The sequence below is a fragment of the Sinocyclocheilus grahami genome, unplaced genomic scaffold (genome assembly GCF_001515645.1).
Source record: "Sinocyclocheilus grahami isolate Dianchi unplaced genomic scaffold, SAMN03320097.WGS_v1.1 scaffold56.1, whole genome shotgun sequence".
Taxonomy (NCBI): Eukaryota; Metazoa; Chordata; class Actinopteri; order Cypriniformes; family Cyprinidae; genus Sinocyclocheilus; species Sinocyclocheilus grahami.
Genome location: NW_015505235.1, coordinates 2,814,546 through 2,828,099, shown reverse-complemented (window position 1 = coordinate 2,828,099; position 13,554 = coordinate 2,814,546). Strand labels below are relative to the sequence as shown.

The following is a 13,554-nucleotide window of genomic DNA, read 5'->3' as shown; positions in this document are numbered from 1 at the left end:
CGCTGTATTCTCCACTGGGGCCCTTTCGGAAAACATCCTCACACGAAAGTGGCATCCAACAGCCCTGCGGTCGTGTGACACAAACCGCAGTTGTCTTGTATGTGTCTTTCCCTCCTCCCCTCGCTGTCTTCACCCTGCCAAGTGGGCTCGATGCCAGTCACATTTGCAACCACAAGGGACTGTTGCCTTTTTTTTCTTGTTTAATGAAATGACAAAACAACAGATTTACATATGCAGAAACAGGTGTTGTAACAGGTTTGACTCCTCTTGACCTAAAACGTGTTGCATGGGGGAAAACGGGGGGGAAAAAACAAGAAGATGATAAAAAAAAGTTTATTAGCAACAGCTGCCTGGAGGGTGTTTAGGCTCTGATGGGCATTCAAATCTACACCATCTGCCCTGCTGGTTGCCAGAAGTGACAATCTAAATTAAAAACCACTCATCAAATATTATAAAAATAAACTATTGTATTGCTGTGGCCATATGCTGTAAGTGACCCTATCAAAGACAAAGAGGGAGTCAGAGGACTATAATTAACCCTCCACAGTCTAAAAGACATCCCTGAGCACCAAACACAACAACGGCACACACATTCCCACAGGCCCCTGAACACACACTCATAGCTACAGTTCAGAAAGGATGCTTGCGTTTCAGTATTCAAAATATGATTGTGCTATTGATTCATATTGGTGGATATTATTAAATTGTGCTACATATGAGTGTCAGATCAATTTAGAAGCTAGAATATAAATATCAAATCTGATTATTCAACACAAACACCTCACAATAAACTACTGTGGAAATACCATGATATAGTGATGGAACCAGAAGGAAATACTGTGGTATTTTGATACATACTGAACAATTAACATATTCATGATTTATGCTAAGTATGTAAAAGAAAATAATATCAATTTTAATAATAAAATCAGATTTTTCTACACTAACACTTACAAAAAAGCTACTCTAGTGGTACCATGGTAAAATGATGGTATTATACTTTGATATTTATGATGGTACTGCATGGTTACCATGCTCATGATGAATCCAAGACTGGAAATAAAAAAATCTAAAACTGATAATAGATATCAATAATAATATCTGATTTCTGCATGAACTCTTACAACAAATGGGGTAACATGGTAAAAAAGATAGTTTTTTTTTTATATCTACCATGGTACTGATCCATATACAGTACATTCTAAATTTGTAAGATCACTAATAAAATAACATCAATATCAAAGATAAAATGTGATTTTTCTACACTAATCCTTACAAAAACCATGGTTTTACATGCCACTCAAAGTTATTTTGAAGAATACAATGGTACATGTCCACAATAACAATATTACTGGTCCAAAAAAACAAAAACAAAAAAAACATTGCATTACTGTGTTATCACATCCAAAAAATATGGCAATACCACAGTAGTGTTGTAAGCATAAAATTAGGGATGCACGACATATCGGCCACCATATCGGTATCGGCCGATAAATGCTTATTTTTTCTGTTATCGGTATCGGCCTGATAAGAAAATTTGGCCGATATCTTAAAGCCGATAAATAATGCATTATTTCCTTCAGAGACACTTCAGATGCGCGTTGTTCGTTTGCAGCCTTTAGTGCAATTGTACATTGTAATATTGTGTTTATTTGATGTATATCGGATTTATCTCACAATATGGTTTAGTAATTAAAATAATTTAATTATTGTCCGTGCAGAGGCTATTCTGTTTTATTGATCTGTGGCGCATTCATTTTGATTCTTTACACGTGTAATGATGTCCAGTGACTTGTTTGCATTATTTATGCATTATTTTATTTATTTGTAAGACTTTATGACTAAATTTGGTAAAGGGAGAGTAAAAATATTTTTAAAACGTACACCGTTCAAACTAGGCTGCTTATGTTGAAGTGTTTGGGATGTGGCTTTTAATGATGAGACCTTTTTTGTAATCAGGCTCTCAAAAAGTATATAACAATTTGGATATAGATTTATCGGCCAACATATCGGTTATCGGCTTTCAAAAATAAAGAATAATCGGTTATCGGTATCGGCCAAAATTTTCATATCGGTGCATCCCTACATAAAATATACTTTGCTACACAAATTAAATGTCAAGTACAGCAATCAGGCATTCCTTTAAAACAATAGAGAAACATGAAGGTCAAACACATTAACTAATAACGTCAGCTCAGTAACTCAACAACAACATGAAGCAAAACCAAGAATACAACAATTCGGGCCAAAGAGTCAAACTAAAAATATTCACTCTGCCCTTGCCAAAGACAAAGGGAACATTAATTTGCCCTGTTATTATTTAGAGAGGGCAGGAGGAACAAACCTGAGCCCGTCGTGACCCTGCCACAGTGTTGCAACTTGTTCTAGAGCGATGCCAGCAGAAGGCAGCACCATATGCCCGCAGCCTCGGGCCCGATGCTCTTTCTGCAGCCTAATACGCCTGTCAGGAGACGTTACTGTCACAAATCCTCTGTTTTTCCACAACGTGATTCAAATAAACACATTTTTTCTCTCTTGCTAACAGAATTGTCCTCAGAGATTCCACTTAGAAGGTCAGTATTTGGTTCTACTGGATATTAAGAATTCTTTGATTACTTTTAAAAGCAGGATCATTATATATATATATATATATAAAAAAAATATATATATATATATATATTTTTTTTTTCTGTTTGAAAAAATAGTCTGGCAATTGAGGAAAAACTCAAAGTCTGTAATGTCAAAAAATTAAAGCCTTTATTATGTAAATTGAAATGAGAATGCACAGTGAACCAGCAGGGTAAGTATAATTCTTCTATATCTGCTGTTGCCTGAAAAGAAGCTGACACAATTAATCACATTTGCGATTACATACTGTATTTGTAACAATGACAGACAATTGATTTTTTATTCATATAATTGTAAATATAGAATCAAAAAAAATATTTTTTTAACATATCTTATTTTAAATAACCAAATAATTTATTACCAAATAAAAATGCTGCAACTAAGCCTGGCGTAAACAGCATCACGCAAACTAGCATCGAGTCGACTTCCACACTTCCTCTCGTCACAGGCCACAGGCAAGTTTGGTCCGAGTGGGTCTGACCTTGCCGTTTACTACAAATGACGCCCCCCTTCATCCACAACGACTGGGGTTTTAACTCAACCAGAGACTAAAACGCTCAATAAATCAGTGCCTTCAGCCAACAAGATCCTGTCATGCCTTTAAATTGAAAAAAAAAAGGATGACAAAAAATATCAGCAATGATAATATCAGCGAAGCATACAATTAATAATTTCAAGGGCATTTGTACTAAGATAAGATGCTTATGGGTGATTTTAATACCTCTCCATAAAGGTCATGTGATATCATTCGTGTGAAAGAGCACCGTCACAGTCAAAAGACTAGAGTTGGGGATTATATTCCACGTTTAAGGAAAAAAAATATCAAACGAAAGGTCTAGAGCATTGCAACCTCAGACTGAGAAGAAACATTCCATTAGTCAAAACATTAAAATTCATAAAATAAGCATAAAAATCCCATCCACTGACACACAAAGCTTTAAAACAACAAAAAAAGCATTTCTTATTTCTAATATGTGACCTCAGAGGAAACACTCAGTGTCTTAGTTACTGAAGCACACCAAACGTCATTAGGATGATGTGGATAATTACAGCACATAAGACCTCTTAAGCATGTAATACAGTCTTTTATCTGGAGAAGTCAATCTCTGCGAGGCTGACAGCTAGCAGCATACGATCCCGGTAAACAAATACTTTCACGCGGCACCAAAGTGCCATTAAAGGCCAGAACTGTCAACACAAATTCCACTCTTGCGAGAGAAAAGGAAAGGGAGGGAGAACAAAACGAAAACGAAACCGGAAAAAAAAAAAAAAAAAAGAGGAAGGACTTGATCACCTCTGGTTGCCTTAACGTGCATGAAGGTTGTCATGGAAACATTTCTGTGAAGTTAACATGGATACAAACAGAAGGCTTTCCGGCTTAATTGCCATTAGAGTTTTATGACCCTGTTCAGAGATGTACATTAAAACACACATAGGGTAATACGTTGCTTATTGCGAAAACCCTCAAAACACCTTGAGTTTAAGTTCAGGTGTGCATTTTTTTGTTAGACTCCATATGAAAGAATTAAACTCATTATTTCACTGGATGAAACAGTCCCACCCACATGACTCTCAATACGAATAAAGCACAACCAGCTCGCAGTGGCATCTTAACTCAGACAAATGATGATTTTATTTTTCTCAATGCACACACATTAATCTTAAAAGGATGTGTCTTTTTCCTTTTGACGCAAAGCAGTGCATTGCACACACCCCAGCCGATGATGAATGCCGTAATCAGGCTGCGACTACACAAACATTGAGATAATTCGAATTTAGGCCCCTCTTTCCTGTCGAGGGTCAGCCGTGCCTCCCTCCCGCCACGTGTCGTACGTGAAACATCATGCTCATTGAAACACTGCTAATTAAAATCACCTGGGAAGAACTGCGTGGGGCTAACAAAGGGCCAGGCTTCACGTTACTGAGCACGTCTGGTGCTGCCGAGGTGTGTGTGTGTGTGTGCTTGAAATGTTACTACTGCTATTACGGCCTCTTTGAAGGGACACGGCATTGAGTGACGAAGCGGCGTGATGCACACCTGCCGGAGTGAGACTGAGGTGCTTCTGCAACCAAAACTCTCCGAGCTAATCACAGCCATGATAGGAGCTGTAATACTATACACCTTGTTTAAAAAAAAAAAGAAAGAAAGAAAGTGTCACGTACCCTATTGATTTAGTCCCAGATCCCTTGAACCCACTGAAACTGCACTGGCAGTAGATGTGGCTGAGTCTTAAGAGCAGTGCTGTCCATTAACACTCCTATACATCAACCTTACTGTCCTGACACTCACCTCTCCTGTGAGCAGCTCTAAAGCAATGAAGATTTCACTCCGGAATACAGAACTGGAGCAAGCATCCATGGTAAGATTAATGTTAACCTTGATAATAATAATAATAAAAAAAATTTACTATATATACATACTTTTACGTACTATACTTTATTACTATATATATATATATGTGTGTATGTGTGTGTGTGTTACTTCTCAAATACTAATATATATATATATATATATATATATATATATATATATAATAAATATCACTTTCCATACAGTATTTTTTATGGCGTACTGCGACCCCACGTGACCTCATGTCCACCTGCTGGGTAAACAATCCAGTCATTAGAAGTTGAAGGAGTTTGTTCAGTTTGTCGAGTCTCTTAAATACACTAATAAGAAGAATGCAATATCAATTGTTTCATCTGCTGAAGAGACCAGTAGAGATGAGGAGCAGGAATGTTATTTGAATGTAATGACAGTGTGGTTATTATTGTGCTCACTTGCCAACAGACATAAAATATGAAAAAAATGTTGTTTGAAGAACAGAATTCACAAAAATCTGTCTTTATTCTCTAAGACAGTTTCATCTAGGTGTTTGAAACCAATATGCACATAAAAAAACAGACGTATTTAAAACTTGAAGTTACTTTGATATCGCCCCTTGAGCCAATTTCCCATGTGACAACCAGCTCCGGTCTCTTCTACATGTCCAAACAGAAGCATTGTGTTGTTTCGGAACAGATACACATATATAATTCAAAAGCATTTAATCGAAGCTATCAGGTTCAGCAGAGTTCAACAGACGACATGAACACATCGAAGTGTCACACGTCTACCAGACACTAGTGACCAGGAAGACCAGCATAGTTTGGTAGCACCCACAGCTATTTTTAAGCCTGGCAACCACACAATGTTCAGCTGCAACCTGACGCTCTGTGTCTAGTCACGTTGTGAGTGAGGGTTCCAGGCGGTTAGTGTTGTTCTCTCAGACTTTACCCATCCAGCATTACCCAGGCATGTCTAGGGAAGAGCTTGTACTCTCCATGGTCTCCTGCAACCTGGAGTCTCCTATCTATAGTGACTGGACAATGAAAAACAAGGAAAATGTCAAATTGGAGAAAACGGTGGACAGGGCATTAGAAGGAAGCTCTGGAGATGAATCCGAGGAGGTGGAACCCGAGCCCCCACCGGTAGCCGTACGAAGAAAGGTGTCGTTTGCGGATGCCTTTGGACTGGACCTGGTTTCTGTGAAGGAGTACGACAACCGGGATTCATCAAGGCTGGATGCAGATGGTAGAGAGGGTGAGGAGTACTACATCTCATGCCTCTTCAATGTCCCAGCGTTGCACCAGGACATGGAGGTGAGACTTCAGCAGCAGAAGCTGGAACTGGAGCGCATCGAATTGCTCCCTAGATCCACCACGATCCGGGGCATCGTTCGCGTGCTTAACCTCTGCTTCCACAAGGCCGTCTACATCCGCGTCACTCTGGACGGCTGGCAGAGCCACTTCGACCTGCTGGCGGAGTACATGCCTGGGTCCAGCGATGGCGAGACTGACTGTTTCTCTTTCCACCTGGTGTTGACGCCTCCATTCCAGGTCGAAGGGTTGCGGGTGGAGTTCTGTCTGAGGTACGAAAGTGCTGTTGGAAGCTTCTGGGCCAACAATGGAGGGACGAACTACATTGTCTTCTGCCACCAAAGACGAAGAAGTGATCTGAAAGAGAAAGAGAATGAAAAGGAGAAGTTGGTAGAGGAGAGTAACCAAAAAAGTATCAGGAGCTGCCTTAAAACAATCAGGTGGGGAGCACTGCAAAAACAGACACTAGAGTCATCACTATTACTCATACTTAGTGTTAGGGATTTGAACTTTGGCGTATAATTCAGATGTGTTGAAGTTGAAGAAATGTGTGTTGCTACTTTCACCAAGTAATCACGCTTACAATTCTAGCCTTAAAGGGATAGTTCCCCCAAAAATGAAAATTCTGTCATTAATTACTCGCCCTCATGTCGTTCCAAACCTGAAAGACCTTCGTTCATCTTCAGAACACAGATTAAGATATTTTTGATGAAATCTGAAAGCTTTCTGACCCTCCATAGACAGCAATGTAACTACCACGTTCAAGGCCGGTAGTAAGGACATTAATAAAATAGTCCATGTGACATCAGTGGTTCAACCGTAATGTACGATAAAAAAAGAAAGAAAACGAAAATAACTTTATTCAACAATTTCTTCTCATCCGTGTCAGTCGATGCACATTGACGAGAGTACCACGACATATGCGTAAGAGCCGGCGTTCTGACGTAGAACCCAGATGCGCTGCGACTTGTTTGCAAACAGAGGAATGCACACGGATAAACGTAACATGGAAGAGAAGAAATTGTTGAATAAAGTTATTCTTTTTGTTTTCTTTGTGCACAAAAAATATGCTCGTAGGTTCATAACATTACGGTTGAACCACTGCTGTCACATGTACTATTGTAACGATGCTCTTACTACCTTTCTGGGCTAAAAAATGTTTCAGTTGATTTGCCGTCTATGCAGTGTCAGAAAACTCAATATAGTATAAATATACAAATATCTTAATTTGTGTTCCGAAGATGAACGAAGGACTAACAGGATTGGAACAACATGAGGGTGAGTAATTAATGACAGAATTTTATTTTTTGGGTGAACTAACCCTTTAAAAATGATAAAACAGTCTAAAAAATACCATATATGTACACTGAAAGAACAAAATAGTTGCAATGCAGGAGGGTAATCGCACATCATAAGCTTTGGCAACCATCCAAAACATCCAATTGCATGGCAGCACTAAAAATGACTCAGAACACCTTACAGTACTAAAAAAAACACGGTTAAACTTGTTTAAATGTATTTATTTCCCAATAAAACTAGACGTATTTCTCTGGTTGTCCAATCAAGCACTCTGTTTTGACTGGAGATTGTATGTTTGAACATATGGTTGGTGAGTATAATTGAAAACCTGCCTTATATTTACAGTAAAAAGAACTACTCGGACGCGACACCTGCAGAGGCGAGTGGTGAGACCTCAGGTGGGTTTCTTATGCGGAGATCTGGGAATGGGGAACTTTGATTCTGAAGATGAGAGACCGAGTTTGAGTTTGTTTTTGTTTTTTTCCAGAACAAGTCACACCCAAGGTCGGGCATACTAGGGAGAACAAAACAGAGAAAGAAGCAGGAATCAATTCCTGGAAATCCCTTAAGGACTGCTGCAAAACTCTGGTAGGGTCAATGAGTGCTCAGAGACAAGGTTCAGAGACAAAGACAGGCATTTAGAGAGGTAGTCCACCCATAAAAGGGGTAGTTTGCCAGTTTGTAGTTTACTGATAAATATACAGCGTTATTGGATGAACAATCTCTTTAAATTCAAAGCAGAAACTTATTAGTAAGGATAAATTCATGCATTTTGCAACATTATATTCCACTGAATAAGTGACTCTTGTTACAAACATGACATAATAAAGTCTGCTGAAAACCACCTTTTTTCACAATTTTTTGATAGGTGGATCGTCGTAGGAAACGTCAAGCTGCTCGTTTGGCTCGCGTGCAGGACTACTTTGCTCAGAAAGCAATGGAAACCCAGATGGGATGTAATTCCAACACAGATGAAAGTACCACATCCATCCCAAAGCTGTCTATACCAAGTAGAACTGACTTGCCAGTTGTCAACAGCCGACAAGGATGCAGTATGGACACGCCACCAATACTAATGTACCACCAGATCCCTTTGCTTTCCCTGGATTGGAGCAGTACCACAACAACACCCCCCCAAGCAAACCCTCCAGATGCCTGCAGTAAAACAAGACATCAGGTTGAAGATCGCCTAGCCATATCTGCTTCTGGGGCCTGGGAAACTTTTCTTAACAGCACTGATATGCAGCACCAAGTATGTGTTCCTCCAGAGTCAGAAGTTGTAGTCCCAATGGAGGATGAGGGAGCTGAGAAAGACCACAGTCAAGAGTCTCCTGACAGGAAAGCAATGGAAACTGTAAATTCTGTTCCCGTAGAGCAATCAAAGGATCTCAGCACGAGTCCTAGAGATCAGGTTGTGGATTACCAACTAGTGAAAGAGCCAAGGGTCACTACCCTACCATGTTCTGCACAGGGATCGGAGCCAGAGAGGGCGGGAAGCGAGTTAGAGGCATCTCATGACCGCCAAGCCCCACATCAAGAGCACACAAGCGGATCTTTGAGTCAAGACACGACCAAAGCAAACCCTGGGGACAAAACTCGAACCGCATGTGACACCGAGACTCAGAATTCAGAAGCCGGAGATGGAATCTCACCTGAAGAATGCACAGGCAGCTCCGACACCTCAAAGGTTAAAGAAAACACACAGAGAGCGGTCAAAGACTCCCTGACATTTACGGGGATCATGGACGTGCCATTCACAAATAGACAGGCCGAGGGATCTTCTTCAGAAAGGAAGGATATAAATAAAGATGCTAGCGAGGAGCAGGTGGAAATGAGGGCGTTCTGTAGAGAACTACATGAAGAGGACACGGAAAGCAGTAGAAAAGGACAAGATGAGACAACTACGGATCACAGCGCAGAAATACAGAGCGTTTCATCGTGTGAGAGCGAGGCATTTAATAAGAACGAATTATGCACGTCGAACAAGAGTTTTAACAAAGACAATTCAGAGCTACTGAAAAATGAAGAGAGGCGTTTTGAGACAAATGAAGGACTTAAAATGAAGGAGCGACTGAATGAGACGACTATAGAAGCTGCTAGTGTTGAAGAGGATGAAATGCATTCAGAAGAGCTTATAGAGGCCTCCCGAGCAGTGGGTGACAATTGCACAGATGGAGAAGAGAAAGAGTTTGAGATTCATGCTACCACATTTGCACCCGCCCACTTACCTCCCTATCCAACTGTTAGCACTGACCCATCCAGGCCCCTCCTTCGGACAGCATCTGCAAAGGAAACTTCTGCAGAGGAGGACTTTGAGCTTGGAAAGACCCTCAGAAACTTTCAAGAACCCCAGCGACTGGACGGAGAGGATGAACTCTCCACGCCGTTACCCAGCATTCACATGTCCTGGGTGGGCGGCAACAGCAGTAGGCTGTTGAGAGAATTCTGCTCGCTGGGTCACACGGCCAAGGCTCTTGTGTATGCTATTCTGTTTGTGATCTTCATAACGGCGTATCTCTACGACCTGCCAACATGCATGGCACTCTATCTGTTTTCTCTGTGCTGGTGGTGCAGCCAGGGTATGAAGCAACGTCTGGATGTGGCTGTTGATGTGGACTGAGACCAGACAGGAAGTTCTTGAAAGGTTGTTGTCAAATTATGTGCGACTCTGAAATGAAAAGTGACTTGGGCCCAAAATCACTTGATAAAATGAGATTTGATGAGGTTTCTTTCTTGTCACTTTTCCATTAAAAGTCCCATTTGAAACAGGAGTCTTTTAATATAATACTAAACTCAAACTAGAATAGTGGATATGTGCTAATCCAGTTTTGAGATATAATTAAATGACAGAAAACATTCTTATAATGTCAAAGGCAACAATTGCTTTCACAGATATATCTCCATGATATACAGTTCCAGTCAAAAGTATAGATACAACATTTTTGAGTTTTTAATTACTCTTTTTTTTTTTGCCTTGTTTTCCAGTAAAAATATCCCAAAATTCATAAAAGAAGATAAGATTACTTCACAAGCAACAGTGCATAAGATATGAAGACTTCTGATTTATAGTGCATCGTGTATAAGTATAAAATAAAATAAAAAATCGGACAAAATACACTGTTATAAAAACTAAAAAAAACAGTCTTTAATATCATGCATTGTTGCTTCTTAAGGAAACTTAAGGATTTTAAGATATTTTAACCGGAAAATGACACAAAATATTTTTTGCTGTAACACTTTAGTATAGGGACCAATTCTCAATATTAACTACTTGCTTATTAGCATGCCTATTATTAACATATTGGCTGTTTATTAGTACTTATAAAGCACATATTCTGCATGACCATATTCTACATCCCTAATCCTACCCAATACCTACACTTGACTACCTTACTAACTATTAATAAGCAGCAAATTAGGAGTTTATTGAGACGAAATGAAAAGTGACACAAAGTGATTCTATGGGCCCAATATCACTTGACAAAATGAGGTTTAAGAGGCATTTTTGTTGGTTTCTTTCTTCTCAATTGTGTTCCCATTAAAAGTCCCATTTAAAACAGGAGTCTTTTAATGTGATACTTAACTAAGCGAGAATTGGACTTTAGAAATAAAGTGTGACCTTTTTTGCAAACAAATTCATACACCTAAGCACAGTTTAATTATGACTGTACACAAAATAATTTCTTCATGAGCCTTAGTATTAAAAAGTGTCACAAGGAACAATATTCAGTCCAAACTTTTGACTGGTACTGTACCTTTATGTAATGTTTTACTGGGTTCATACAAAGGCACGTTGAATGCACTGAGGACACAGCTGAATTTCATGTCTCTTTGGGGATGTGTGTGACTGACGTGACATTTCCTGCCAATCCCATGATGTCTCTGTTCCCAAAAGAGAGAGGGAGAGATACGAGGTCTGGGGAAAGGACGGGGCTTCTCGCCCTTCTGATCTGTGAACATAACTCTAAGTAATTCATACCTAAAAGCCTTAAAAACATAGTTTATACACAAGTGAAAATTACCCTCATTTACTCACAATCACGTCTGGTGAAACACAAAATGAGTTTTGCATGCTCTTCTCCATGCAGTTACAACAAATGGAGACCCAAGCTTTAAAATGCCATTAAAACATCATAAAGTATCATAAAAGCAGTCCATATGTGAATACGGTGCAATCTATAATGAGCCTAATTTACATAGAAACATGGTGTGCTTGGGCTCAAAAGAATGGCACGATTTTTACGCCTCGTTGAACTGGATTATGGGTATTTAGTGAGACAGACGCATAATTTTGAGCTGAAATACGACACTGTTTATTGAATTTGCCAGTGTGTTGGTCTTTGCATGTGCTTGTTTTAGTTGTGGGCAAATGCATGATCTCTGTTTATATGTGAGTGTGTAATAGAGATGTGTGTGTGTGTGTGTTGCTGCAGTCATATGATCCAGTCTACTATGACTCTGACATTTCGGTGTATTTAAGAGGACAGCATAAATGTACACAATGAACCAAGCTGGTTTATGCTGGTTAGAGCTGGTCTGGTGACTGGAAGAGCAGAAAAAGTATACTGTATTACCATCTAATGACATTCAAAGGGCATCTAAACGTCTCAAATGTGTTTTTAAACTTATCTATGGCTAATAATGTCATAAAATGCACATTTATGTGCGGTCCTTCTGTTTTATGTATTTACATTGCATACAGTGCTTAACCCTTTGCAGATGATCTAAGCATTCACACATGGTATTTTATGTTGGTTTGCAGTAGAAAAAAATGAAAGCAAATGAAAAACCTCATCCCTCCCTGTACACATTTATATAGTGTTATGTATGTTACCAACAGGATGTAGAGCGGCGTTCTGCAGACTCTGCAGAAACGGTGGAAACTGCAGAAGCAATCAAGTTAAACGACTGTCCTTTCATGCTATTCACAATAACGCAACTTTTGATAAATAACCACAGTTGCTAAGTTTACATGCAGCCTAATGATTCATTAATAATTTGACTAATAGTGCAATCAGAATGAAAAGCCATCATGTGGCTTGAGAAGGTAGGTCAGAACTGCACAAAAAAGACCTCTAAAACCACTCAGCCAGACCAGCAAATCATCTTAGTCTAGTTTAAGAAAGTTAAGGATCTGACTAATTTGATTCAACTGGGCAAAATTGCAATTGCAATCTGACTGACAAAGGTGCTGCAGATCTTAACATAACACGGCAAAAAAAAACATCTTAAACCTGCCTAAATCGGTTCGCTAGTCCCCATGTTTTAGAGAGGTTTGGAGCACTTTTCAGCCAATCAGACTGGGAAACTAGATGGGCGACCATCTAAGATCATTATAAACCAGCGAAGACCAGCAGGACCATTTTAGGCTGGTTCCAGATGACCTTTTCAGCAGGGTAAATCTTAAAATATATCTTAAAATGTTAAGATTCAGGACTGAAGTCTGATTAAATTGACAGAGTTAACAAATTAACATTTTAAACCAGCTTAAACTGGATTGCTAAAACCATTATAAACTAGATAAGACCAGTAAATCATTTTAGAACTTTTTTAGCAGATTTGGAATGACAGTTGGATTAAATTAACAGAGGTACTGCAGATTTCTACATAACCTGGAACAAAAATATCTTAAACCAGCCTAAACTGGTTTGCTGGTCTTAGCCGGTCTTCTGGGTTTCAGAAAAGTTTGGTGCATTTTTCTGCTTGTCAGACTTGGAGAACAGATTGATGACTATCTAAGACCATTATAAAAGACAAAGTCTTTGGCTGGTTTAAGCTAACATTTTCAGCAGGGTAAACATTAATATATATCTTAAAACCTCTAGATTCAGAATTACAGTTGGATTTTACTGACAGAGGTGTTGCAGACTTTAATACAGCCTAGAAAAATAACATCTTAAAATCTTAGCTGGTCTGCAAGCCTGCTCAGACTAATCTCTTTGCAGGTTTTTTAGAGAGGTTTAGAGCACTTCTCTACTAATCAGACTG

At 39.2% G+C, this 13,554-nt stretch overlaps 1 protein-coding gene across 1 annotated transcript; it reads left to right on the top strand.

Moving 5' to 3' along the window:
• Positions 1–5,397: 5,397 nt before the first annotated feature.
• On the top strand, positions 5,398–12,322 carry LOC107584007 (uncharacterized). Its single transcript, XM_016270399.1, has 5 exons — positions 5,398–6,707; positions 7,912–7,964; positions 8,054–8,154; positions 8,435–10,251; positions 11,015–12,322. The coding sequence occupies exons 1-4, from the start codon at positions 5,926–5,928 to the stop codon at positions 10,184–10,186; spliced, it is 2,688 nt and encodes an 895-aa protein (XP_016125885.1). The 5' UTR covers positions 5,398–5,925; the 3' UTR covers positions 10,187–10,251; positions 11,015–12,322.
• Positions 12,323–13,554: the final 1,232 nt, after the last annotated feature.